This window comes from Pelobates fuscus, chromosome 3, assembly GCF_036172605.1.
Source record: "Pelobates fuscus isolate aPelFus1 chromosome 3, aPelFus1.pri, whole genome shotgun sequence".
Taxonomy (NCBI): domain Eukaryota; kingdom Metazoa; phylum Chordata; class Amphibia; order Anura; family Pelobatidae; genus Pelobates; species Pelobates fuscus.
Window position 1 is genome coordinate 256,593,777 of NC_086319.1, and position 27,716 is coordinate 256,621,492.

At 39.6% G+C, this 27,716-nt stretch overlaps 1 protein-coding gene across 4 annotated transcripts in view; it reads right to left on the reverse strand.

The window, feature by feature from the left end:
- The window catches only part of SBF1 (SET binding factor 1), a 136,822-nt gene that overhangs the window by 39,521 nt on the left and 69,585 nt on the right, over positions 1-27,716 (reverse strand). For all 4 annotated transcript variants that reach the window (XM_063448367.1, XM_063448365.1, XM_063448366.1 and 1 more), the window contains 22 exons: positions 27,489-27,621; positions 27,246-27,354; positions 26,329-26,442; positions 25,195-25,272; positions 21,771-21,884; positions 21,451-21,579; positions 21,169-21,267; positions 20,682-20,886; positions 20,253-20,365; positions 19,937-20,086; positions 17,353-17,421; positions 16,827-16,982; positions 16,478-16,734; positions 16,025-16,197; positions 12,391-12,464; positions 11,738-11,933; positions 8,855-8,982; positions 4,948-5,123; positions 4,007-4,146; positions 3,420-3,624; positions 2,993-3,189; positions 471-602 (listed from right to left, as the gene is read on the reverse strand). In XM_063448367.1, coding sequence (XP_063304437.1) covers positions 471-602; positions 2,993-3,189; positions 3,420-3,624; positions 4,007-4,146; positions 4,948-5,123; positions 8,855-8,982; positions 11,738-11,933; positions 12,391-12,464; positions 16,025-16,197; positions 16,478-16,734; positions 16,827-16,982; positions 17,353-17,421; positions 19,937-20,086; positions 20,253-20,365; positions 20,682-20,886; positions 21,169-21,267; positions 21,451-21,579; positions 21,771-21,884; positions 25,195-25,272; positions 26,329-26,442; positions 27,246-27,354; positions 27,489-27,621 — 3,147 coding nt within the window. The remainder of the gene's footprint in view (positions 1-470; positions 603-2,992; positions 3,190-3,419; positions 3,625-4,006; positions 4,147-4,947; positions 5,124-8,854; positions 8,983-11,737; positions 11,934-12,390; positions 12,465-16,024; positions 16,198-16,477; positions 16,735-16,826; positions 16,983-17,352; positions 17,422-19,936; positions 20,087-20,252; positions 20,366-20,681; positions 20,887-21,168; positions 21,268-21,450; positions 21,580-21,770; positions 21,885-25,194; positions 25,273-26,328; positions 26,443-27,245; positions 27,355-27,488; positions 27,622-27,716) is intronic.

The following is a 27,716-nucleotide window of genomic DNA, read 5'->3' on the forward strand; positions in this document are numbered from 1 at the left end:
GTAAATGTTTTTGTGTGTGAAAACAAAACCTACATACTTGCAAAGTGTCCCTTGATAAACTGCATGGTGAGTCCCACCCCACCCACAAACAGGAGCCTTCTATTCTGGTCCACAGAGACACTTTATTCCATAAACTCTGACCAGCTTGGCATTTTGGGACAAGTAGTTTATCCCACCCACAATTACCATCACCTCATCTCACTCTACTAAAGATTCAGCTTTGTACTCTGACAATGATAGGTGACAAAATATCAATTATCTGCTGGCTGCTCAAGTAAGATGATTTTCTACCTCAAGAATTTCAAAAGTACCATCATTGAAAACCTATTATAAGGATCTAAAGCATTTTAACTGACCTATATGTAGTTGATAATGACTTATGTTATGTTCAGTTATCTCCTTTCCATAGAATCGCAAAACAAAAGTGCTACATACTTTACCCGGGCAACTTCTACCAGTATTTGACTCACCATAGAGGTGTGCTGATGGGAAAGCACTCAGTGTATTACGCCCACTAACATCTGCATAGCGGGGCATGGAATTCACAACGGCTTGTAAGTATTTCTCCTGCTCCAGAGAAGTGGAATCTGTCTGAGAAGGGCCTGAAGAGAGACACATTGAGGAATATATCCAAAAGAGTAATAAGGATATGGAAACACTGCATACTGACATGCAACTTCTAATGTTTAATTAAAATGGTGCTTAAGTTACTTAAGTAGACAGAATTCATGGCACAGATCAAACTAAATACAAACATTAACATAAGATGTTCATCTGCTTTCTAATTCCAGTTTAAAGTCCCTGGAAGATTTCATGAAGAGAGTTCAAAGTGTTCAAAACAAAGAAAATGACAAAAGTAATGCAAATGATGGTTCTAGAGCAAGGATCTAAAACTCTGGGGCCCCAGAACGCTTTGATTACCAAAGATTGCCAGAGTATCATGGGAGCTGTAGTTAAACAAAATATTGGGGGTGGGGGGTTTAGAGTTTGTTATATTTGCTCTAGAAACTTCAATTTGAATTGTAATCACTGGCAAGGGAGTCAGAGTTATTTAAAAAAGAAATGCACATGACAGTAGCCCAAGCCACAACAACCAATGCAAGGTGAATTAGACCAGGAGATCTGCTGAGTAAAGGAAATTATAGCTACCACCCCAGCATAGGTATGTATTAACTTGCATGGAGATAATATCCCTGTCCCACTCTGCCAAATCAAATGTATCACTGGTTGTGTTATTTGCGAGATCCGGCAGAGAAAAGTCATAAAAATATGGTCAAGGTATCTTGTGGGTATGCTGAAGAGGCAGAGGAGGCCATAGATGCAGCCATCTACCATGGGAAATGTTGTTCACATATTAGAATGTGTGCTCTTAGATGCAGGAGGACTCCTGGGATGGGACTTTAGATTCAATCTTAAGTCTATGTAAGCTACAGGAGAGTGGCCATCTCTCCCGCACCAAGTCAGCAAGTATGCAACCAAGAGTGCAGGGCTGCTTGAATACACTTAAAGGGACACTTCAGCTCATTGAAGTGGCCAGGGTGTAATTTCCCTGCCCCCCTTAGTCCTGCAATGTAAAACATTGCAGCTTTACCAGACAGCCACTAGAGGCACTTCCTGGAATCCGAGTCCTATGGGAAAGGCCTAATGCGCTCATCGCACATGCGCGTTCGGCCATTCATCGGATGACGTCTTAGTAGGCATATCGGCACTGGAATCAGGTGTATAAATAAAGAGTTTTTAAGCCTTTATGTGACAAAGAGTAGGGGGGTTTCGCAACCTTGTATTCCTAATGCTATATATTCTTTCTAAGTGCTTCAGGGTCACTCGTGTAGTATTTTATTAAAATGCCAATTTCAAGAGAAATCCACACTTTTATAAAATTAAAAAAAAATCCTTAATTGTCCCCTCCCAGCTGTCAAAAATGGAAGGCAATGCTTATCATGGCGAACCACTCTACGAGAAGTATCCAATTTCCAGAGTGCATGGCTTGCTGTGCATGCTCAGACACCTAGTGGTTTACTTTGAGAACTGGATTGGACTGTTGATAATCAAATATAATGACCTCAGCAAGGGCTTACAGGACTGCCAAGAGGTGGCTGTCTCAGCACTGGGAGAAAAAAAAGGTTGGTCTATTAAATTAATGAAACAGATACTTAAAAATTACAAAAAAGAAATACAATAACAGATACCTTTATTGTTCCTGTTTTTTCCACAAATTATCACGATTTGGAGCATTCTGCAATGAGCTCTGGGCAGACTATGCATAAGACACTTGTCATCCAATCCTATCTTTTGCTTTGTTTTCAACTTGATTTGAGTATATCACATACAACCCAATCTCAGCAGGGGAATACATAGTTCAGCAGTCAGCAGCAGTTTTATTCATTAATTTTGTAAATTGAGCAATAGACATGTGTGCCCATAGCTTAAAGGGACACTATAGTCACTAGAACAATTACAGTTAATTGTAGAAATTCTGTACAGACAGTCCCTGCAGGCATTATCATGCAATCACAGTCTATGGGAAAGCATTGGATTGGAATTCTGATGTCAGCCAAAGAGGCGGACCGAAAGCTAGGCCAGTGATGCTGGTCCCATGGCGCAGGAAAAAGAGTAGGTTTTAACTTTTTCTAAAGGGACTAGAGAGGGAGGGGTGGGCAAGCCACCTAAATAGTGATTATAACACTATAGTGCCAGGAATACAAGTTCAGAGAAAGCTGTGAAGAAGCTTATTAACAAGAAGGGATATGTGCATAGTGTGTACAAAACCAGTGAACACATACAGTACAACTTCTCACATCAGCTTCATTCTTCTGCAACAATTCTCACACACTATTAGAAGTACAGTGTGCAATTGGGAATTAGATCCTTTATAGATTTGCCACATCTTAATATCCAGTTGCTATTTGAGGAGAGGCTCTTCTGGCATAGGAAGTGCAAAGTGAAGATGTTAGCCATTTGTCCCAAGGACAGATTGCTGCAAAGAACTAACCTGATGTGGCAGTATTGGTAGATTTAAAGAGCCCAACAACCCCTTTGCCATGCAGACCGCCTGAGCGTAGTAGCACAGCTTTGCTACGCGAACTCCTCCAGCAGACAACAGGGAAGCGATTCTGTCTGTAACACCGTGAGATCTTCTGCAGTGTGTTGTCCTGAATGCTCTGGGGCACAATCAGAAGACCAGGGTAACTGTTTGGACAACAAGATGGAAATAAAGAGAGGTTCCACGTTTATATACACCAATATACAATAAAATGTGTATGACTCAGAGTCATGGACACAAATGCATGACAAATGTAGGGGAAAATAGCTAATAAATAGCAATACAAAACCGAGACTTGGATGAGGTGATCCAGAAACATCCAGGGTAAGGTTGAAACCGAACTGAATATTAGATATTTGTCCGGTACAAATCTCACCTGTTACACACAGCATACATGCGGTTGACTGTGGAGATCCGGAAAGGTTCATTCTTAGCTCGTGTCAAACTATTACTCAGAGTACCAAGTCCCATGCGCTGGTAATCACGGCAACAGGCTCGCTCTGCCAAACTACCTACTGCTTGTTTCTCAGGGGCCTTCAATGTGGAAAGTGTAAGTGTGCTCCTCTCCATTTCTTCAGACACTGCAGGACAATGGAAGATATTGATTCATTAATATATTTTAGCAAAGAAACACATTACTAAAGATTTATGGCAAGTAAGATGTTTAGATCATGTAAAGCTAACAAATTAAACGCAAGCAAGTATACAGAATCATACTGAAAGATCTTCCCAACAGTCAGATATGCCAGAGAAAAATACATTGAATTTACATGTATATGGAAAGTGATTTGATTTATCTGAAATCAACCTGTGTTTATAAGTTGAGATTTTTTCCTACCAATCTTTAACCCCTTAAGGACACATGACATGTGTGACATGTCATGATTCCCTTTTATTCCAGAAGTTTGGTCCTTAAGGGGTTAAAGCTATTGTTGGACTCTAGTAGCCTTCATGAGACCACACCTGAAATGTCATCACTTGGCTGTTCCAACGAATTCTGGCTCCCACGGTGATCCCATGATGGTGGGCTATATTTCCTGCGTGTAACATATTGCCGGCCAATAGTTTTTTTTGCATTCTTCACAAGGTTCTTCGAAAGAGTTCTGTGAAAGAGGCACGAATCATTTTTAAACAGCTGACACAGTAATAAATTATCAGAGCTCTTCACACCATGACTAACTGCCCAAGATAGGTAGCACTATAAAAGTAAGCAAGATCACGTATTCAAATATTTCATGAACAGATCTTTTGCCTGCAGCACAAAGAAAGAAAACCACAAGTCCATATTTGAGAGCAAAGAAATTAATGCACTAGACAGAAGAGAGGGTTGTCAGGATAGGGAAAGGCGTTATAAACTTAATTTCTTTCCATTTCCAAAACACTGGTAAGCATATATGGAAAAATAGTCCTTTTCACCAAGAGATTATGACCAGGCTGGGTACAGTGGGGTCTTACGTGTCTGAGTGGAACAGGTCAAGAGATAAACCCACAGCCAGGCGGCTCTGGAACACGTCACTGAAATTGAGGGGGTTATAGAGAAAGACAGGGGGGTCACTACACAAGAAGGGTCCATAAGAGGAAGGATCCAACAAATGAATCAGACAGAGATTCACTCATAGGAACATTACAGAATGGACTAAGCGGTCAGTACAAAGCAAAGATGGAAGAAAAATACATACAAATGAACAGATGGCCTGCCCAGGAACACAAAACATAGTAACATCGCACAAATAGGACGGTGACAGAAAAATTAGTAGTGAGAAGTTAGACATATATTAAACTGGACATAGTCCTTGTTGTGGTTGTGTTAGAAAGTGAATCTTATGGGGGACTTCTATGCACTCAATGGGAGGGCAGATGTAGATGCTCAGTGTACTTAATTAGAAGGACATGGTAGAACTCACTTAAGGGAGGGATTCTTGTCCTTGGCTCTGGGTTGCGTGCTGAGTGGTAGGGAAAGACCCGCACTGAAAGGGAACGTTCCTAGCACATCTTGGGGGAACCTCAATTTATGCAGATGCTTGCGAAATATCTCCGAAACCTCCGAAGGAACTTCCTCATCAAATGCAATGCGCAGAAGCTATCAACAGAAGAAACAAAACATTAGGACTACAAAAACACAAATAATTATGAAATTCTGATACAAGGATTTGGAAAATAAAGTTTATTTGATTTTGCTATATGCTCTATTAGGCATTTTAACCCCTTAAGGACACATGACATGTGTGACATGTCATGATTCCCTTTTATTCCAGAAGTTTGGTCCTTAAGGGGTTAAAGGGACACTATAGTCAACATATAAAAAAGCAAGAAAGTCCCCCAACCTTCTTTCTTGCTTTTATATGAACTTGCCATAAAAAAAAAAAAAAAAAATCTGAGTAAGTTTTAATAATAAAACTTACCTCCGTTCCAGCGCAGAGCTCCCCGCTAGGCCACGCCCCCCTTTTCGATAAAATGACAAAATCACAGGGCCCAATAGGATGCTTCTCCTTGAGAAGCGTCATCGCGATGTGGTGCGCATTCGCGGTTTCGCGCTGCACCAATCGCATTCTTCATAGAGCGGCAATGAATGCCGCCCTATGAAGTAACTCAGTGCTCAACCGTGCATGTGCGCGTTCGCGAGCCGAGCTGTCTGACAGCTCAGCTCGCTTTCTATACCCGCCCCCCTCCTTAGCCAAACTGTGTGTTGGCATAGAAACACTATATATAGAGATCTCTCTGTATATAGTGTTTCTATGCCAACACACAAATAGTAAAATATAAGTAAAAAAAAAGGCATACACACACACTCTTTCTCCATCCCCATCCATCCCCCCGTCATCCATATCCATCCCCCCGTCATCCATATAATTGCACACAATAATAAGAGCACTGTGATCCATATATCCCAGATAAAAATACAAATGGAAAAACAGAGACACATTTATAATGAGATGTATAAACAGAATGCTAGTGAGTCAACATATAACCGTATCACATTTAGATTATATCAATATATCCAGCCAATGATAAAGACTCACTAAAGAACTTATAAATCACAAAGAGATTGAAAAACGAAAAGTGGCTGCTCATCTAAACACTTATACACCACAAACACTGTGGGGCTTAAAACTCAAATATCAAACTCTGAGTTGGTCACTCGCTGGTGTGATGTCTTAAATGTATTTTTATATAAAAAAAAAGATTCATATATCATATGCCTATAAAGAAATCAAGAAAGCTGGAAATACAGAAAACCCTAACGAGGCACCTCCAGTCGCTAGACACTTTGCAACAGCGGGACACCAACTGTCCACCTTGAAATTCACGAGGAATGATCATGTGCCTAAATTGAATCGAGGGGGTGATAGAGAAAGAACTTTTGAGACATGAAGCATATTGGATTTCTACACTAAAAACTGTTACTCCGCTAGGCTTAAATGAATGTAATACGTTACACTGTTTCATTGAGATGAATTGCTACATGTTTACTATTGGTATCCAGCTGAATGAAAAGAGTTGATACTTTGTTTCAGATTATTAGTCTGTGAGACCATTCTTGCCCATGATTTGTATACTTCTATATTTTGGAATTACTGAATACTGATGTTCACCACATACTATCTCATTACTTTGTTGTTTTTAAGTACTAACTGTACACTATGATTGAGCTCCTATTCCCAAAAAGTCAAACTTCGTTATATCTGTATTAATTGTTTCGGTATTTCCAGCTTATTTTGTTACTAAGTGAGGAAATATGGTACTTTCCCGAAATAGCTACATTTGAGAAATAATCTAAAGATGATACGGTTATCATCTACATCTAATTATGAATGTGTCTCTACGTTTTTCATTTGTATTTTTAAATGGGATATATATATATATATATATATATATATATATATATATATATATCACAGTGCTCTTATTAATGTGTGCAATTAGTACTAATCTATTATGTATGTAAATTATCTTGCATATATGTATATCATTCACGTGTCACTTTTAGTTACACCAAGGGTGAAATGATAAGATTCCCATTTTTTCTTGTTAAATATTTATCTAATGTATCTTATACACCATGATGCATGGATTGTATCTAGTTGTATTCATATTCACATGAAACACGCTATTTAGTGGTCACCTGATGGTGTTTAAAGGGACACTATAGTCACCCAGAGCACTTCAGCTCAATGAAGTGGTCTGGGTGCCAGGTCCCCCAGGTTTTAACACTTCAGAAGTAAACATAGCAGTTTCAGAGAAACTGCTATGTTTACATTGCAGGGTTAATCCAGCCTCTAGTGGCTATCTTCCTGACAGCAGCTAGAGGCGCTTCTGCGACGCAAATTCAGAACGTCCATAGGAAAGCATTGAGAAATGCTTTCCTATGGTCTGTTTGCATGCGCATTCCGCTCCACTCGGGAGCTGACGTCAGCGGGGGAAGAGAGGTAACCAGCGCCAAGGGAGCCCAGCGCTGGATTAAGGTAAGCCGCTGAAAGGGTTTTAACCCCTTCATCGCCAAGGGAGGGGGGTCCTAAGGATGCTATAGTGTCAGGAAAACAAGTTTGTTTTCTTGACACTATAGTGATCTTTTAAGTAAAGGTTTGTGGTTCACATTTGGCTCATCAATCTACAGTTTGCACTGTTTAGTCTGGATCTTTGATCACAGGTATTACCTTTGTCTAGGGTGAGGGTACTTCACCTTTACAAGTTTCCCACACTTTTTTGCTATTTAAAGATGGTGTTTGGAGCTATAGGGTTATCCTGATGAAAGTCCTATGATGGACTGAAACGTCGATTTGTTGTAACCTGTGTGTTATTAATAGGCCCAGCATGTGCCTTTCTTCGTGGAGATTTATGTTGATTTGTCTGAAAGAGCACCGTGGCACTTATACTACATATGTGAGTGCAGGATCAAGAAATATATATATATGATCATTAAGAAAAACAATCTATAGTTCTATTTATAGATTCAGAAATTTTTTTTAGTCCTTTTATGACAAGTGGTTAGGCAAGCCTCATTGCATCATCGTATCAATGGCATTCATTGGTAATTAAGAGGGTTAGAGACAGGGCGGATTTTCCTATAGGCTAACTAGGCTTCAGCCTAGGGCCTCAAGATCAAGAGGGGCCTACATTCAAATTGGTAGCAAAATTAAAATTACACTATTCTAAAAACCGTGAACACTGAAACACTGAACCGAAAATAAGGAGAAATTCTACGCATATGATATGACCAGTGGCGTACTAAGGAGGGGGGGGGGCATGCCCATCCTGCAACAGACTGCAATGCCCCTCCTGCCGCGATCGCCGAGACCGGCGGTCTGCAGCTCCGCAATGTGCAGAGCTGCAGACCATGGATCTTGCGTGCACTGCCCAATCAGAGCGTTGCCGCGGGTTACCTCATTACCCCCCTCCCTCTCACAATCACCCCCCCCTCTCCTCATCACATTTTTTTTTTATAAAGGTTAGTACCAATCACAACATGTTTCATTTAACATATTGATATATATCACAGTAATGATGTATTTTATTGACTCTCATGTAATTTACAAACTTAAAAATGGGAGGTGATAGGGCCTCAAAAGTGGAATAGCCTAGGGCCTCTTTTCATCTAAATCCGGCCCAGGTTAGAGATGTAATTGCACATGAGGTATAGACACAATTTAACCCACCCATCTCTCTTTAGAGTTTGGTACTTGGGAAAAAGAAACACAGTTTACAGCCTGGGAACCAATCCAAACTTTGAGTGCCTGTTATAGTTGCTCCTTCTTCCCTCCTATCAAACACATGGTCAGTTCTGTTGTCTGTACCCATTACATGTGCTCTCACCTGAAAGGTACAGGATCGCAGTTGCAGCCCTTCCTGGACATACTGTTCTAGATGAGCTGTAACGCTTATCTTCTTCTCCTTTGTCAAGGACGCTAGAGGGAAGGACCGGACCACCGACTGCTCAGCCACTGCAAACAGAATTAAGACAGGATTTGTATTGGCAAATGGAGGGATGGGAAGCAGTGAGACACTAACATGGTCATTACAATAATAGAAAGAGGTTCTGATGCGGTAGATCAACTAGTGCCAGGAAAGCATTACATATGTGCACACAGGGAGGATGAAAAGATTCTTGCCATCCTAATCCTAGGCGACAATCCATTTTGCAGCTTTCTTATGAATGCAATTACATTCTCTCAAATGTTTATTCACTAAACTCTGAATTGCAGAGAAGAGACATTTAGGGAAGGAGTAGCACTGGGCAGACATTAAGTGAGATTAGACGCACTGGTGAGAAATTGAGAGAAAGGAAACGGCCTGGAGAGACATTTAGCAAAAGGATATAGAAACTGGGAGATATTTTAGGAGGGAGACACAGTGTGCAGACATTTAGGGAAAGAAAGAGCCATACTGCCCAATATAAACATATTAATCCAGTATATGTATCGATATACACACGCAGCCTAATATATCCAACCACACATACATACAGCCAACCACACACACACACACACACACACACACACCCTAATACATCCAAGCATACACTCATACTGCCTAATACATACATACATACACAGCCTAATGAATACATCCATACACTTATACTGCCTAATACATATATCAATGCATTTGGTGGGATTTAATTCATAACATGGGGATTTATTTACGTTACTGTGAACGTAAAATATGTACTTTAAGTAAAATATGTTTTTCTGTTTAATATTAATATATATTATAAATATAATGTAATATATAAGGATCTGTTTAAATGGTCACACATACTCATTGACATACCCAGAAGGTCACACACAGTTACACTTTATTTACAAGAACAAACACAGCAATTTAACACACACACACAAATGTATAACCATACGCAAAATAATCATTCCCATTTATCCTCCAAATAGGCCATACCTAGCTGCTGTGACTTGAAAAGGGGACCAGCCTTCAGGAATTGTTCTTGTTTTTGCTGAGGAAGCAGGGGAGCCGTGCGCTATGAGCACAGGCTGATATCTGCTCCATTTACAGTGTTTACGGTGTTCACAGACAGGTGGCAGGCTGGATAGCAGATCATGTCCTGGCTTCCCCTGCCTGCAGGAAGCAGTGTTTTTCTGCTTGGGTGCTGGGGTTACAGTAAACCCCACTCCTTTAGCAGATAATCGTCAGCAAAGGGAGACCAGCAGATGAATAAGTGTGCTGAAGGGTGGCTAAGGAGCTGCTCGCCCAGCACACTGCCCCCGGAAAGCAGCAGGGCAGCCCACTGGGAAATCAACACTATGGGCGCCCCCAACAGGTTGGTGCCCCAGGCGAATACCTTATTCACCAAAAGGTAGCACCGGTCTTGCATACACAGATAGCAGATAGGGTCAGATACCACAAAACATTAATTTGCTAGTGGTGTATTAAACTCTCTGGTTGTGCTCAATGTGTTCTTGTTAGTCATTGCTTGATTTTTATTTCATTAAGGGATTTGAAATTATGATATAATTCAAAGATGACAAAAAAATAAACAAAAAGCAAAAAACAAGTGGTAATACCCACTAAACTTACTGCAGCATGGTTAGAAGAAAAATCTATTGCATTTATTATTTCAAACTGATAAGAACAATACATTTCAGGGATGTTAACCTTAACATTAGGTGATAAGAAAGTCAAAGCAATGCCATATGCTAGTAAAAAGAAATCCGCATACTGTATGACATTAGGTAAAGTACTTGTATAACTTAAACAAAAAAGGTTAAGAGTGGAGCAGTATATTCCAAGTGGCTGTTATAAATTGAACTACTCTGTAGGTGCCATGATATAGTAATAACTTAACTCATGTATTCTCTCTCTTTTTTGATCATATGAAAATTCTAGCTCTCGCTCTTGAAGGACTGGAAATACTCTGGTTAAGTTCTGAAAACTGTATACATATAGCACTAAAAATACTGTTTTTATCAACTGTTCTTTATTTTGTGTGATTTTACCTTGATTTTTATTGTGAATCTGGTTACTTAAGAATTAAAACGACGTCACCAAAGTGGGCGGATACAGCTGCAGCACGAAACAGCACGCCGATATTCAGCCGTGGGAAGGAGCTGAAAAGCCTATACCCCTGTGACTGCCACATGAATCTCGGCTTCATTTTGTGAAAAAACAGGCAGTGAGTAGCGGCGTATGCTGTGCCGAACTCTCCACGAACTCTTGTAAGAGTCAGTCTGTTTATAGCATTGTGTTAGAATACTTTTAATGTTTTTAACTGTGAATACACTTGTGAATAAACAGTCTTGTAGGTGTATTTCCTGAGCCCTTCATAAGGGTATAATTTATGGGAATACCTCTATATTTGCTCCTGATTAAGTTTAACAATCTACACTATTATGTTTTCTTTTTTCATATCTTTTCTCATGTAAACTGAGGAACTGGTACATGAAAACTTCTTCTTAAACATTAAGTACTATATACCATTATTACCTCTATCATCTTATAGTGTGTATATTTCTATATATTGGGGACATATCACCTAAACAGCCACTTGGAATATACTGCTCCACTCTTAACCTTTTTTGTTTATCTTTAAATATTCTTGAGTGTCTAAGGGTACCACAATTAGAGTGTTTTGAAGCAGATAAATGTTCATACCAACTCTAAACAGTGTTTCTTAAAGCCTATTTTATTTTTTTTAAAGAAAAAGAGCGCTCCAAAATCATCACTTTATTTACTTGTATAACTTACCCAAAGGGTCTACAGGAGTCCCCTTGAAGATGCACCGATAAGTAGTAAGGAAAAGAGCACCTTCAGCAGGAAGCAAAGGTGGGCCTCCTAGCATACCCCCTGATGCTTCCTCCCTTCCATCTGGCAGCAGATAGACCCGAAGGCCTTCCATCACTAAATCTTCACCTGCTAGCAAGGTGGGGCGCAGGAGCTTGGGCTGTAAAAAAGCACAGTGAAATCCTTTGTCATGTGATATGTGATGGTAGAAATCAGTGCACAAGAATATTCTGAAGAAAACTTTGCAGATGCCACTAGATTAGAACAACACATGGAAGAATATTTCACAAAAATGAATGTACACGGTATAGATCTGGGTTCCCAAAAAGTGGACCCCCAAAAGTTGTACAACTTTCACGATGCTTTGAATGCCTTTAGAATGACAAACCATAATGGATAGTTTTAAACCATTTGGGGATCTATCGTTTGGGCACCATTGGTCTAGATTACGTCAATGAGCATTATGATATAATCTCTTTAACAACCATATAATCAGGATCAACAGTTATAGTATAACAATCATCATCAGTTGGTCATGTTCCTGGCAAAATACTACTAAATATTTTAAAGATCTACTTATTACAGAAAAGGCCATTTGGAAGATAGAAAAGATTTACCTTTTGTATTGGAGGCAATCGTTTACTTTCCCTGTGAACAGCATCCAGAGTTTCTATGTGCATCTGTACAATATCTAAGATAAAAGCACAAAAACACATAGTACAGTAATCAACACAACAGGAACAGACAGACCTCCTATGACAGCCTGTCTTCTGACTTATATTATTGTAATATAGGATGGTGATTGTATAATCTGTAGCAGATAACATAAATCAAAATTATTGCCTTTCTATTGAGGCATCACCAACTAATATCCACATGTCAATTTACTTCAAATTATCAGGACAGTACACACAAAATTTATGTAGCATACAGCAGTGTAGTGATGCCAAATACGGTTTCATATTACATTGGCTAGACAACCATGTGATGTGCTTTCTCTCCTGAAATAAATACTGCAAGCTCGGTTTGTGACATATACCCTTTTGTGAGACCTATCTTGTTTTGTATCCGGTGCTCATCCTTTTCTCAGTATGGAAAACAATAACAGTTATGTATAAAAATGAGCATTGACAAAATTCAAAGTGAATTTCAAATTTAAAGGATCACTCTAGGGTCAGGAACATGTATTCCTGACCCTATAGTGCTAAACCCACCAAGTAGGTGGTTTGCCCCCCCCTTTTTAAAAGTTTAAAACTCATCTTACTTCCAGCACTGCGCATGTCCGCTGGCACTGGCTACGCCCCCTTTGTGACAATCAAAATGGCCGATTTTTAGCCAATCCAATACTTTACCATAGAGAAAGCATTAGATTGGCTAAAATAGGCACGGGGGCAGGCCAAATGCCGTTTTGGCCAATCAGGACCTCCTCATAGAGATGCATCTCTATGAGGAAAATTCAGCGTCCCCATGCACAGTGTTGGGATGCTGAGCGGCAGGGCTGCCTACTGTGCAGCCCTGAGCCAGGAAGCACCTCCAGTTGCAATCTAAGGAGTGGCCACTTGGAGGTGTCCCTAGGCGCAATGTAAACACTGCCTTTTTTCTTAGAAGGCATAGTTTACATGAAAATGCCTGAAGGGAGCTATTATACTCACCAGAACAAATATATTAAGCTGTTGTTGTTCTGGTGACTATAGTGTCCCTTTAAGGTCGAAATAGGTGAATTGGAAAGATTCTTCAAATAAACTATGATTCCAATTTAGACATTTTAGTCTAAAATGTGAAATGCACTATGAATTCAATTAGAATTTCTGACAATTATCACTTGAATCCAATAAACCTGTATGTTCCAATCAACATATCAGAGTTTCATTGTAATAAAACTTACAATGTGTTTTAATTTGCAGTAACCACAAAATGTTTTTGATTTTGTACTTAGTTAAGTTTAAGACAATGTCAATAAGTCACTCTCGAACTTATTCTTTTTCGTTCGCATGATATTTAACTGATGATACTGCAAACTAACTTCCCCTGTGTTATCTCTCTTTAAACCTCATCTTTATGTTAAATTCACACTTTTGCAATGACCACATTACTACTGCGACACATTACTGTTTAGTTGCTATCTTGTTTTACATGAAACTCCTGGAATGATATGTAAAGAACAAATCAAGTCATTATTTGACCAATAAATTCTGGAATATTAAAATAGTTAAGCATATGTTTCTATATGACATATTTGTGGATGTATACGGTGCATAAACAGAATTGTGAATGCAAAAATTAAACGGCCTTGGCATCTAAAGCAGGCAAACTCCCATACAGATTGTACAAGTAAAAAAAACAAAAACACAAAAGCAAAAGTAGGCCTCACAGGCTTCCTAAAAGTCTAGAACTTTATATGACAAATGGATATTTAATGGAATATATGTGTAAGAGGTGAGCTCCACAACGCACATAGAAAGTACTGACATTCTTTTTAAAGGGATACTCAGAAAGAAAACAACTTTAGCATAATGAAACAGTTTTAGTGTATAGATTATTCAGCCTCACTGCTCAGTTCTCTATATTCAGTGTAATGGAAACCATGGGTTCTCTTGTCATAGGTTTTTTTTTTTTAAACCTTTAAGATGTGCTTGGACGAATATACAAGAACGTTTAGCTTAACACAAGCTGGGAAGATCTTTCCTCACAGGAAGACTTGTGTACAATAATTAAAGGCCGTATTTAAAAAAAAAAAAAATGCAAAGAAAACCATGGATATATTTACCAACCATTCATACAATTTTGCAAAAATCAGGTGAAAATGAACCAGAAATTAAGGATTAACAAAGCACGTGCACAGGGTTTTTTCTCTTTAAACATACCACAAGTAGGCTGGTGCTCTTCACCAACCCGCCACACTATGTATTATTATTTTTTTTACCATTTTGTTTCCCACTCATACCTCTCATTTCATTCTCCTAAATTAATGAGCCCCGTCTCTTCCTTTCATCCAATCAGTAATAAACCCTCCCATTCCACCTCCTCTCACCTGCTGTTGTATTGTTTGCTATGGCTTTTTCAGCAGTAAAATGTGTGGGCACAAATGGGCACAGGCATCTCTGAGCTGAGAACAGGATCGACTGGAAATGCATTAACCCTTGTGCTTCCCTTCTTGGTGAACATCGTGTTCATTCCAACCTGTATTCAGATCCACAGAATACAGACAGTCGCTAATAGACTTGTGCAATTTGTTTCAAATTAACTGTTCGAGACGAACGAATTTCAAACTACCCAAATATTTTTCTCGCTCTCTTTAATGCATTGATTCAGCCAGACTGAATTTTTGCACCATGCACAAGTATAGAACCTGCAGAACTATTGTAGTGATCAGCATAATTTGTAATTCACCAATTCTCTTGATAAATGCAATCAATGACGGACTGCTCCCTACATAAATCAATGGATTGGAAGTGTCCTCATAACATTTATAGAAAATGTTACTGTGTTTTTTATTTCCAGTTTCTCAACAATACCATCTTACAATCAATTTATACCCTCATTTTCTTTTCTGGTTCCTTCCTTACATTTAGAAATGTTACAGTTCTTATACAGAGGTCTTATCTTCTCACCCTTCCTGGGTGGTACTTTTATTTTACAAGTCCTCTACCAGGGGCCTGGTAATGCGAGTGTTCTGTATACTATCATAGCTGTTCTTAGAACTGTACATTTTTTGACAGCAATCTCAGATGTCCCACATGGAATCTGTTGAAGCCACTCTTCCCAAATTGGAAGTCAGAGCTCCGAGTGTTCCTACCACGACTGTGACTACTACTGCCTCCACTTTCCACATCTTTTCTAGCTTTTCTCCCAGTCCTTGATATTTGTTCATCTTCTTAAGTGAGAACCTAGAACCTAGACCTGCTTATATACTATTATTTTTGCCAACTGTAATAAAACTATCAATAATGGAAATAAGCAACACTGTTGAAGACTGCGTTGTCTTGCTGGACACACATGTGCCAATTCATGCACTGGACTGCATTTTTTTGTTCAAAAACACCCTCACTCAATTAAATCTGATTTACTTGGTTCAGTTTTTCAGACATTTCGATCACTACTTTGAATATTGCCAGTCGTTTGTGTACCACAATTAACAAAAATATTAATTGATGATGGCACAATGAGTAAAATCATGTGATCGTAAAGCAGGTAGAATTATGTAACCGTAAAGAGTATGTGCATCGTGAAGAAGTAATTAGATTTGTATACCTGGGATCATTGTGTGTAAGCCTTTTAAGTGATCAGGAGTCACCCCACTTTCTGTACAAACTTTGTCAACAAATCGTGTGATGATTCGGACCACATAGTGAGCCACGTCTGAGCTTTCAGAGTCTTCAAATCCACTCTCTGTGTCTGCACTTTCTGCCATGCTTCCTGCCATACTGAGATATGAGAGACAGAGGTCACAAAACACACAATGCAGAAAATTATATATATATATATATATATATATATATATATATATATATATATATATATATATAAAAATAAACAGAACTTTGCAGATAAAAAAAACAAAAAAAAACAGGAGGTGGAATTTCTGGGATCTGGACCAACATTTCTGTGGCAAGATAAGCGTATGACATGATGATAAAGAGGAGCATGTTAGGTAACTAAGGAGTAGTGTGAGAAAATGGTATTGGGACACCCCAGAACAATTACCTGTTAGTGATAAAGCTGTTAGACACACTTTCTGTGTCTCCAAAGCCAGCTCCCCCACGTAGTAGGCGGTTCTTGGAAGTGTCCAACGGTAAGAGTAGATAACTCATGCGGCTGGCATAGTGTATGGCTTGGCTAAACACAGTGCTTTCTTCCTTCTGGATGAGCTCCAGCTGTTTTTCCCGTGGCAGAGTTGGCCACAGTCGACACTGTTCTGCAGCAAGTTCTAATGCTGATCTGTCCTCTTCCTCCATCTCATCCTACAGACAGTAAGTTTTAAAAATAAATCTACATCATCTACGTAAAACAGTAATTGTAGACACTACAGATTGGGGCTGAGCTTTCAGTTTACCGAATTTAAAGTGTTCTCTTCAGGAGACAAATACAGGGCACGGATGTGGTTTTGGACATCTTCATAAAACATAGCCTCCCAAAATTGCATGTTGGTCCAAATCAAATGTTCCTGCACACAGCTGTAAGCAAACTGAGTAATCCCAGGACTTAATTTCTGAAAGCAGAAAAGGAAAATTAGAGACTGAAGAGGAAATTGCATGGCAAAGGAGAGAAAGACATGGACATCTGAGAATCAATATAACATGTAGAGAAAATGCAACAGAAAACAAATATGAGTTAAAGAAAACCCAGTATGCATTAGACAAAAGTCTGAGAATGACAGAGTGTGAAAATCTGCAATGAAAGTTAACACATGTAAGATAAAAGATATAGAGTACGCATAGAGAAGCATGTCATGACATTGAAGTTAATATGCAAGAGGCATACAATGATGGGGCCTATGGTTAGACACAAAATCACATAAGAAATTTAGTTAGTGGATGTTGAAGACATAATGATAAATAAAGGAGATTTCCAACTCTTACCCTGCAGAATGCTGTAACCAGAGGTAATAAAGCAGCAGCAATTGCATGCTCATCCAAAGCTGTGCAGTCCTGTGATAAACATGAGTGTGCGATTAATAAAAATCAAACAAAAAACATCAACACATTGATGATCTTTTCTTTTCAATTCTTTATTTTTGTATTGCGGGAGGTTACAAACATTTCAACAGACGCCACAACAGCGTATCTTAGGATTCACATAGATTAGACAGTGGCGTGATAATTCGCACTGTTTTCATATTTTTTAAGCTTAGCTATACAATTAAATCTAACAGAGTGGGTTTTAGCTACAATAACTAGCATAATAATAGCACTTTGTCATTACGGTAGTATTTATAGCAGGGTAACGTAGGGGCCAAATTAAAAATAAAAGGCAAACTTAAAAATGAGCCAGTATTCAAATATTGAGGGGTTTAACTGCTATGATATGCGTGAAGCATAGCATCTCATGGTTCCATCCACTGCGCAACATGGAACTCACGATTACTGTAGGTAAGTCCTGATTGTTCATCCAACACCTGTAGCGTGGAGGGCATTGCTGGCGTGATGAAAATTATGTCTAGAGGTGTGAGCATTTCCTCGCTGGCGTGTAGTGTTGACATTGCTCAGGTGAGCAGTTATTCTAGTGTGGCCTCGCTTTGGTACGTGTTAAATAAAACTGTACTCGTTGTGACTGCATTGGTATTGCTGTTCAGGCACCTTCCCCTTGAGAACTGGGCATGAGAGGTACACGCGTGGGTGGGTCAAAGTGCCAGAAAGCAACCTTCGATCTGCGCCACATGTTATGGTGTCAAGGGCAGAGGGACATTGTGCCTAGGAGTATGTGCTAGTGAGGTGAGCTGTAGTGTGATATTCGTTGTGTAGTACATGTGTGGAATACAGTGTGTAGTCTACTGTAGGTGAACAGGCAGAATCTGTAGAGCGTACAACATTGCCTCTTATGTTATATAGGGTGTCGTGATACACATTGTAGTAGTAGCGTGCCTTAGTCAAAGGTAAGAAGAATGAAATCATCAGTGGTACAACAATTATAAGCAGGTACAGATTGCTGCCTTAAGTTGTGTTGGCGGATGGCCTAATGCAGTGTTAGGTTATTGCCTATAAAATTAAGAAATTATAAAAGTTCTATAGGGGTTAAGTCCGTGAGAAGTGTAGTGTGGTGTAGCGGCCTTACACAGTCCATGGACAACCAGTGTGGCAATTGTCTGTAGCCTCTGCTTCCCATTTCAGGTGGTGGCGACCGCATAGGGTGCCGCCGGTTTTTGCCGTGGCACAAATTCCTGCGCTCCTGCCGAGTGTGCCCCGAGGCTGCGGTTTGGGAGGCCTCTCTGTGTCGAAGTACCTTCCAGGGTTGGTAGTGGTAGGTTTAGCTCCTCCATGGCCACTGTGGCTTCTTGAAGGTTCCGGGTCAGCATAGGGCCATTTGGGCTCTCTATGCACAGAGTTCGACCGGGTCCCCAGCGGTATCGGATCTGTCGTTGCCGTAGGAGGGAGGTGGCCTGCCGGAGGGACCTTCTCCAGGACAGAGTGCCACTTGACAGGTCTGCATAGAAAGAGAGGGACATTTCTTCGAAGGTGTAGGTTGGCCGGCCCTTGATGGCATCCAGTACTGCCCTTTTATCTCTCGCTGATTGAAAGCGGAGGATTATATCCCCCGTGGCTGTCGGTGGTGCTGTAGCTGGTTTTGGGATACGGAAAATCCTGTCTAGCATGACCGTTTTCGCCATTTTAGGAGACAGGAGTGCGGTTAGCAGCCGCATGGTAAGGTGAGGGAGTTCCGCCTCTGGTATGGAGTCAGCGACCCCTCTTAGCTTTATGTTGTTTTGGCGTCTCCTATCTTCCTGGGTGGCCAGTTGTTGCGCCTGTAGTGTCGCTTGATGTTGCAGCTCATAAACTGCCGCTTGCAATTCCGCTATGTGGCTTGCTTGTTCTCTGGAGGCGTTTTCTACCGTCCCCAGCCGGGTGCAAAGGCCTTGTAGCTCTGACCTGATTGTGGCCACCTCCGTCTAAATTTTTTCGTGGTGGGAGGCCATGAGTGTTGTGATGGCCTCCATGGTGACTGGTGTGTGGGCTGATGCAGGCGGTCGAGGTCTCTCAGGCAGTGGTGGTGAGCCTGTCTGTATGGGGCCCCCTTCTCCGTCCTCGGAGGTCTCATCCGAGAAATCAGTGCATCCTCCGTGCAGGGACTCCATTGTTGCGCTCGCGGTCTCGTGGGCCTGTCTCCACATGTCCCCGATATTCATACCCTGACGGGGTTTATCGGGCTTAGGCTTCTTTGTTTTTCTGCCCATCGTTGTCGGGTATGTTAGGGGCACTTTGGGGGTCCGTTGAGCCGTGGTAGTCGCCAATATCGGCAGATTAGTGACACATTGATGATCTTTACCAGTGACATTCAGCTGAAAGGTATTTACACATACAGTGTATGGTCTTATATTTGTACTCGTGTTTTATACTCACATAATACATATACTTGCACTCATGCAGGCACCTGCTAAGTGTTTGATGGTCACTTTACCACCTTCAAACTATAAATATGCTTGCTGTTACTACACATACTCACGCTCACCTGTAAACAGCAGTTCATCAACCTTATAACAAAGTCAAACTGCTGGTGGTCTAGCACTGCCCGGTTCTGCTGAACATGCAGATTAAGCTCCTGGGTTAGACACTGTCTGGCTGCCCTTCCCTTCAATGCACGAAGAACAGCTGGATGCAACTATGCAAAGAAAAAAGAAAAAAGAAATAAAGAACAAATCAGTCTCTACTCTGTTACTTATAAACACTACCAAGAAGCTAAGGGATTTGACCATGGTTACAAGTCTATGTATATTGCCAACACAGGGTTACCATCCTTCCCACTTCAATATGTTTTATGCTATCACCTTTTTGGCCTCTAGCATCTTGTTCTCAAAGATGTAGGAGATACAGTTTCTCACAACCTCGAGTCGCCTGTTACTATTTGCCAAAGCACTGCCATTTCTTTCCACAATTGCATCTTTAAAAAAAAAAAAAAAAAAAAAGGGTTAATATTTAATAATTATAAATAAAACATTGGAGGCATTAATGAGAGAAAAGTAAAAAAACAAATATATAAACACATAGAAATATTGAGGGAGAAAAAAAAGTAGAAACAATGCCAATCTGGGAGGGAAACTCAAGAGAATATGTCATGAAAGTGAAGATATATGCTATAATGTAGGAAGTTTGGGAAAAATAAAAAAAATCAATAAATTATGGAAAGGGTAGAAGCATGCAAAGGAACTTATTTATTTTAAATCACCTAAATAAAATAACAAAAGTGATCTGCATACCAATAGGCGGCCCTGGAGGAACCATACATTTCTTCTCTGCCCTTACAGCAGGTGGTGCATTCTGCATCTTAGCAGCTGCCTGGTCTAGGGACCACTGGACACTACTCTCATCCAGAAGAGGAAATGGTTTATGTTGCGGTCGCAAGTAGCTGCCTTCTGATGGTCTTTGAACTTTGTGCATACTGACTGCCGGGTATGGATTTTCCTGTGTTGGATGGGATTGAAAAATTTCAATTCTTAAATACTCTGAACAATTCTTTAACAGGAAAATATTTTATTGGACAATTACACTCTTTCTAGAACTTTAATCAAACACTCATTAATACATAGGGTCTGCCTACTGACTTCAAATAGCCAAAGGACACCCATCTACAGATTTGCAAAGCCTTGCAATCAAGATACCCCAACTTTCTGGATTTTTAAAACATTTTTTCTCAAAATATATACTAAAAAAGTTCACAGAACAACTCCACTATCTATGACTTACATTTCGATAGAGCTTCTCAGCCAGTTCTCGTACATGCCTCATGACGCTTCGTTGGTTACCTTCTTCACATTGTAGTTTTTTCACATCATAGGCAACCAGCTTTGTACAGAAAAACAAAAGAAATTACTTAATAGAACATGAGAAAGGGATGAGAAGGATATGGCAAAAATAAATTACACAACCGACAAAAAGAAGATGCATATTCAGTCAATGTCAGTCAAACATCTAATTCTAAAGTGTTAACACGTTCAATAAATGTGTACAATACTGCTGGCTCCTTACCTCATCAAACAAATCAAGAGATCTGTACGGTGCCCCACGTTCTGTTACAAAACCTGCAAATGCCATGCCTTCTAGAACCTTTGTCATAAAATCATCTTCCACCAAAGCGCGCTGACCAAGAAAAGAAGCCTAAATTGTGTGGAACAAAGACATGCATACATCATTAGTTCCAACAAGTTTACACTTTTTATACACAGGAATGTAGACAAATATAATTTATTCCTAAAGTAAAACCAACAAACTTTTAGAAATAATCCATTAGTAATGGACAGACAGAAGAAGTTGACTGAGCATATGGATGGGGATACACAGACACAAACCTTGTGAAATCGTATGACTGGTTCTGGATGGACTCTGATGAGCTGCAGACAGCAGCGATATCCCAGGAGGATCTGTGCAAATAGGCGAAGGAACACAGCACGTACTTCCATATCCTGTAAAGGGGTAGTACAAAATTAATTCACTACACACAGCATGGGTCGGCTGGTTTTACAAAACCATAAATTTTTGAAATTATCCTGAAAAACAACAGCATAACTTCGTAAAAACAGGAACTTCAATGTCAACTAGAAAAGCTACAATTTCTGGGGAAATTGTGTGAAGTGTTCTTGCCTCCACCAGTAGTCTACAACTGGAATGGGCGGAGTAACTTATCATTTATTTATATAGCACATTTAATTGCAACGTTGTTGCCCAAAGTACTTCACATTTATATTAAAACATACATTTATAAAAACATTAGCAGGTGTACAAAAGGCCCTGTCTATGACATCACTTGCTGCTCCAGCCTGGCACAGGTCAGAGTATTTTGGTGGTTGACATCTTCAAACAGTCATATTTTAAAAACTATACATCCCACAGCGAAGAGCTTTATTGTGAGAATCACAAGACCCAGACCTACAATTTGATGCATAGTATGTCTCTGAAGTATTAAAAATGAAGGCACAGTTGCAGTTTAGAAATTGCCCTTCAGGTTTGAGCGGGCTAGAGTAAAGTTTCAATGAATGTCAATGGACGGCGTGAGTTGCAAACAAATGGTCATACTGTGAAAACTATCAGGACTACTTAGCCGTGGACATTATTAGTGACAGCAGGGATAGCTGAACGTTTTGATATATGATTTGTGTAGGTGGGCTTGAAAATGAGGGAGTGGTGGCAGTTTAGAAATCATGTCCTGATTTTTCAGCTTTTGCCAGCTCCCACTCTAGTTTTGAACATTTTACCATTCATTCCTATGGGACCAATTTTGCCACAAGAACGACGATATTCCGTGAACCATTCGGCAAAACGTTCCACAAAGTAATAGCAATCCGATCGGGAACAATCCGCACGTTTCGGTATATTATGGTCTATGTAGTGTAAAAACTGTGGGAGGAGTTAGGGTGGCAAATTTGGCTATAATAAGAATAATATATATGTGAGATAACATTAAGTGGTCTTGCTATGCAAGAACACTTAATAATAATAATAATATATGTGAGATAACATTAAGTTAACTTAATTAATATAAATAGCTCTCTCTATATCTATCTATCTATACATATATATATATATATATATATATATATATATATATATACACATACACATACATACATACACACACACATATATATATATATATACATACACACACACATTCTGAAAAGATATATATATATATTTTCAAATTTGATGTATTTTTAGTGTATACTTATCTTGTTTATATTGATGATTATATTAAAAATATTCAAAATCTCACATTGTGTAATTTAAGCTTAATTGGTCAGTCATTCTGTAAAACTGTTATAACAACAACAACAACAACAACAACTAGTATTTATTAAGCACCTTTCTCCAAGTGAGACTCAATGCACTTTTCAGCGCACGCTCAAGGAATTAACCACATTTTTTCCCCCAAAGTTTGTGGTATTATATAAGCCACTTTTAACACAAACTGTCGTCAAGAAGGAATTCACTGAGCTGGAGTAACCACCACTGAAACAGGTAGATTATCCCAGTGCACAATGTACAGAACAGAGTGTAATGAGGCTTTAACACAATCTCTCCTAAAGGCGTTCACAATGAGATTCTTTATGCTCTCCGTGTCAGACAACACACAGTGATCTGCCCAAGGCTCCATGCAAAACTAAGCAATGATCAATATGCAGAGCAAGACCAGACTGGGATTGCATGCAGGAAAACACAAGCATAATATTTCTAGAATCCATGAGTCTCCTTCATATTGGTAGAAAATAAATGTGCCTGATGTTAAGCTATGTTAATCACTATAAACATGTTCAGAAAATAGCTAATCCTTGGCTTGACAAAATTGTTTGAAATCTAGGAGCCAGCTAAAAAAGTTAAGTTATTTTTAAACTACCAAAGTTTAATATTCAACGAGAAAAATTCAATTCAATTTAAAGGGACACTATAGTCACCAGAACCACTAAAGCTTAATTAAGTTGTGCTTGTGTCTATAGCTTGTCCCTGCAGGTTTTTCAATGTGACAGTCACTCAGACAGCCACTAGAGAGTCCTGGGCCAGTGCTGCACTCTGTCCAGCACCTAAGTTCAGCATCTCCACGCTCTGCATGGAGGCGCTAAATGTTCCCCATGTTCCCTCCCTATGTTTTCCTATGGGAAAGCATTGACTTAGTTGAGATCATAAAGATTGATGATCTCAGATCTTGGTGAAACCAGCATGGCGTGGGAAAAAAGTTGAGTAAAAACACCGTACTCATGTAATCAGAGGGGGGCAGGTACCTAAACAGACACACTCACTGAGAGACACACACAATGACACACAAACACTAACAGACACACATACACACATAGTCAGCCATACACAAACTGAAAGACACAAATACACACACTGTCCGGAACACATACACTAACAAATCAGACACACACACACACACACACATTTTCTCACACACTCACAAGTTGACATTTTTATTTTAATTTGCGTCCACCCAGCCTCCCTACCTTTGGGAGAGTTGGAGTGGATGCTTCACCTGGGGTCCAATGGGGCTGCTCTCTAACCTTCCTGCAGTTCCTCTCTGCTCCCCTGCATGCACTCTGCTGTGATGCCAGGGCTGGAGTGTTGTCATATTCCGACTCCTGGCATCACAAAACAGCGTACAAGGGAGCAGACAGGAACTGCGGGAAGATCACTGCTCCCTCGTACGAAGCCTACAATGCTCCCGTGAGTGGCCGGCATCAACGCTCCTGCGGGCTGTCACCTTACCTAAATGGCTGACAATTCCCAGATGCCAGTGCGAAATATCCAGTCGCAATAGCGACCTGGGATTTGTTAAGCCTTGAGCTAATCAATCAGCAGATGTTTCCAAAATTTTGAACAATACCTGGGCCTTCACAACACCAGCAGTGAAATAGCCCTGCTGGTACAAAAGCCACACAACAGCATTATTGCTTTTAAGGATGCTAGGTTCAAGACAAGCATGACAGAAATATTCTGCCATTGAGACAGGAAAGCATTAATCAACTGTATATAAGGATAGAATAGATTAACACAGCTTAATAACCGTGGATGAAAGAATGTGTTCCTATGTTTTTTGGTGTTTTTTTTTGCATCACTTCCTGTCTTTTTCAATGTGTGACAGAAAAGGTTTGTGCTTATACATATCTCATTCTAAAGTAAATATTTTCAGCAAATTTTTACGTATCCTTCTTACCACAATAAACACTGCAGATGCACAGGATTTATGCAATTAAAAGAGCAATCCATGTGTGGAGAGATTACCTGCATCCGAAGAGTGGAGGCCGTAATGGATGATGGAGGAAAGGCCAGGTCTGCAATTTGGAGAGCAGGGTCTAGTACCTGAAAAGACAAGAGCATTTGATGGTGTAATAAATGTATTTCAGAATAGCTGTGGTGTTATAAGTATGGATGGTTACATCAGACAACTTGACCTTTAAAAGATCAGGATCTAGATGTTGACCTATGGTCATTCCTCCTTGCCAAACCTAGTGACAAGTTTACCCTCACTCAAACATAAATTGCTTAACAAACTTACGTTGGCAGCCAGGCGAGCATTGGCTTAATCCGGGCTTAGTACCAAATATGCCTTAATTGGATTACATGATTAACAAAATAAAAGATAATTATTTGATGGACAAGCCAACGGCTCAGGTACGAAACACAGTGGCAGCTTTCACCAAGGTTTGGCAACCCTTTGAAGAATACTGTGACCAACTTGGGAATTAATCCCTACGCAAGAATTAATCTCTCCACCCTGCGAAGAGGTATATCTCCTCTTTTTCCCTATTTCTTTCTTTTTCTTCTCTCTTATTTATACATCAAATAAAAGTTGAACACCGCAGACAATGTAAATAATTGATAAATGGACATGGTTTCATGTGCATGTTTCATAGATGAAACTGTAAGCCATGGCGTTGTACAGTAGTTATAATTATATCTTTACACTGTGTTAATGCAATGAACACTGTCACTGGCACTTTGTCTGCTATTATATGAAATTCATATTCATCTATTCTCGGTTACCTATGTGATATAAATATTGTCTACTTGTGCTCATAAATAAAGAATTTTAAATAAATAAATAATAATTTAGGTTACACTAATGGTTAAATAGCCATTGTGTCCTCTGTATCTAGATAGGAACATTGGGATTGTGCAAGAAAATTAATGGAAAATTGTATAGTGAAGGCTAGAAATAATAATGGAAAATTGGATTTTTCAGTAACCAGTCATAGGAACTAAGACAGATAGTAAGATAGACAAAAATAATAGAGCATACAAAGGCTAGGGAAGGAGTATTGCAAATTGAATAAAATGCAATATTAAAAAGACCCCCCTCCCAAAAAAAAAAGCACATTATAAAATATTTGTGCATTTGTAAAATTGTACACTTACCCATGACAAGGACTCGTGCGTGTGATGTAATAGTGGCTCCGGTAAAAGTGGGACCTGAACACACTCTGGAATGGTTATTGTGCCACCATCCAAATCTGCAATCACCACATCCAGCTGGCAAGAAATACAGAAGCTTGGTCAACATGAGTTGCATGGAGCTAGAGGTGTATGTAGCTTCAACCGATATGGACCCAGGGGTCTAGTAATTTAGTAATTAATTTAACACACCAAACATTCCTAAGATTAGGCAGTCATGCATGAAATGTGTTGGGTTAATAAGCCAGGATTTAAAGATTTTTTTTTTTTTCTTTCTTGTATTGTACTCTTATGCTGCTTTTTAATATGTTACATTTTTTTCTCTATTAGATTACATAAGGACTGTGTTAGCAGGCCAATTTCTATTGTGTTTGCCAACACACCAAATGCCAAAGATAACAGCGAGAGAAGCTAGTTCATTTTGACGGTTTCACACAAGCAAACATTCAGATAACATAAACTGAGAAATAAAGCTGATCACCCAATGAATGCTAAACAGAGGAATTCAGGTGATCCCAAGAGGCAGGGTTAAATGAAAATAAAGTAACACTAAATATATGGTCCCACAAGCTAAAAATTCAATCAACCTTTACTAGTTGAATTATAGTATGATTTTCCTTGTTTTAGACTGGTGTTATCCAAATTTGGCGCTCCAAGTTAGGTTGAAAATCAAGGTCAGGGGTGCCCAAAAGGATCCCCAGATGTTTTATCATGCAAAGAATTATGGTAGTTGTAGTGCTACAACATCTGGGGATCTACCTCTTGGGCAGTCATGATCTATTCAATATAGAACAGATTGAGGTATTAGTTAAGAAATTCCTGGCCAATATCATTGATGGCAAAATTAAAGGGACCAATCTGTTAAAATGCAAGTTGCTTACCAACTCCTGCGTTTCAGACCGGAATAAGGCATTCACTCCGATGATAAAAGGTGTGGGTGTGCTGAGAACTTCCAGGAGATGGGCAGGTAGGATAGGGACATAGGTAAAACTGAAAAGAAAAAATAAATCAGAAATACACTGAGATAGATACAAAGCACTGTTACACTTTCATATGACTTAAGAGGAGGCTTAGATTGTTATCTGCATGAATGCATGTATCTCCAGGAGGTGAGGATGATTTACCTGTATCTGAGAGGGAACATAATAGCTAGTAAAGCTCTACAGCTTTCTGTCAGACGCTGGTAACTCCGGGAGAGAAACAATATCTTGTGCTCAGTGAGAGCTGCACAAAACAGGCACAATACATTGGTGATACCTAGAGAATGGAAGGGGAGACATGGATGAATCGATTAGGAAGCAGAGAAAATAAGAAAATGAGAAGCCCTAATGAATACTAGGGATTGGTAATGG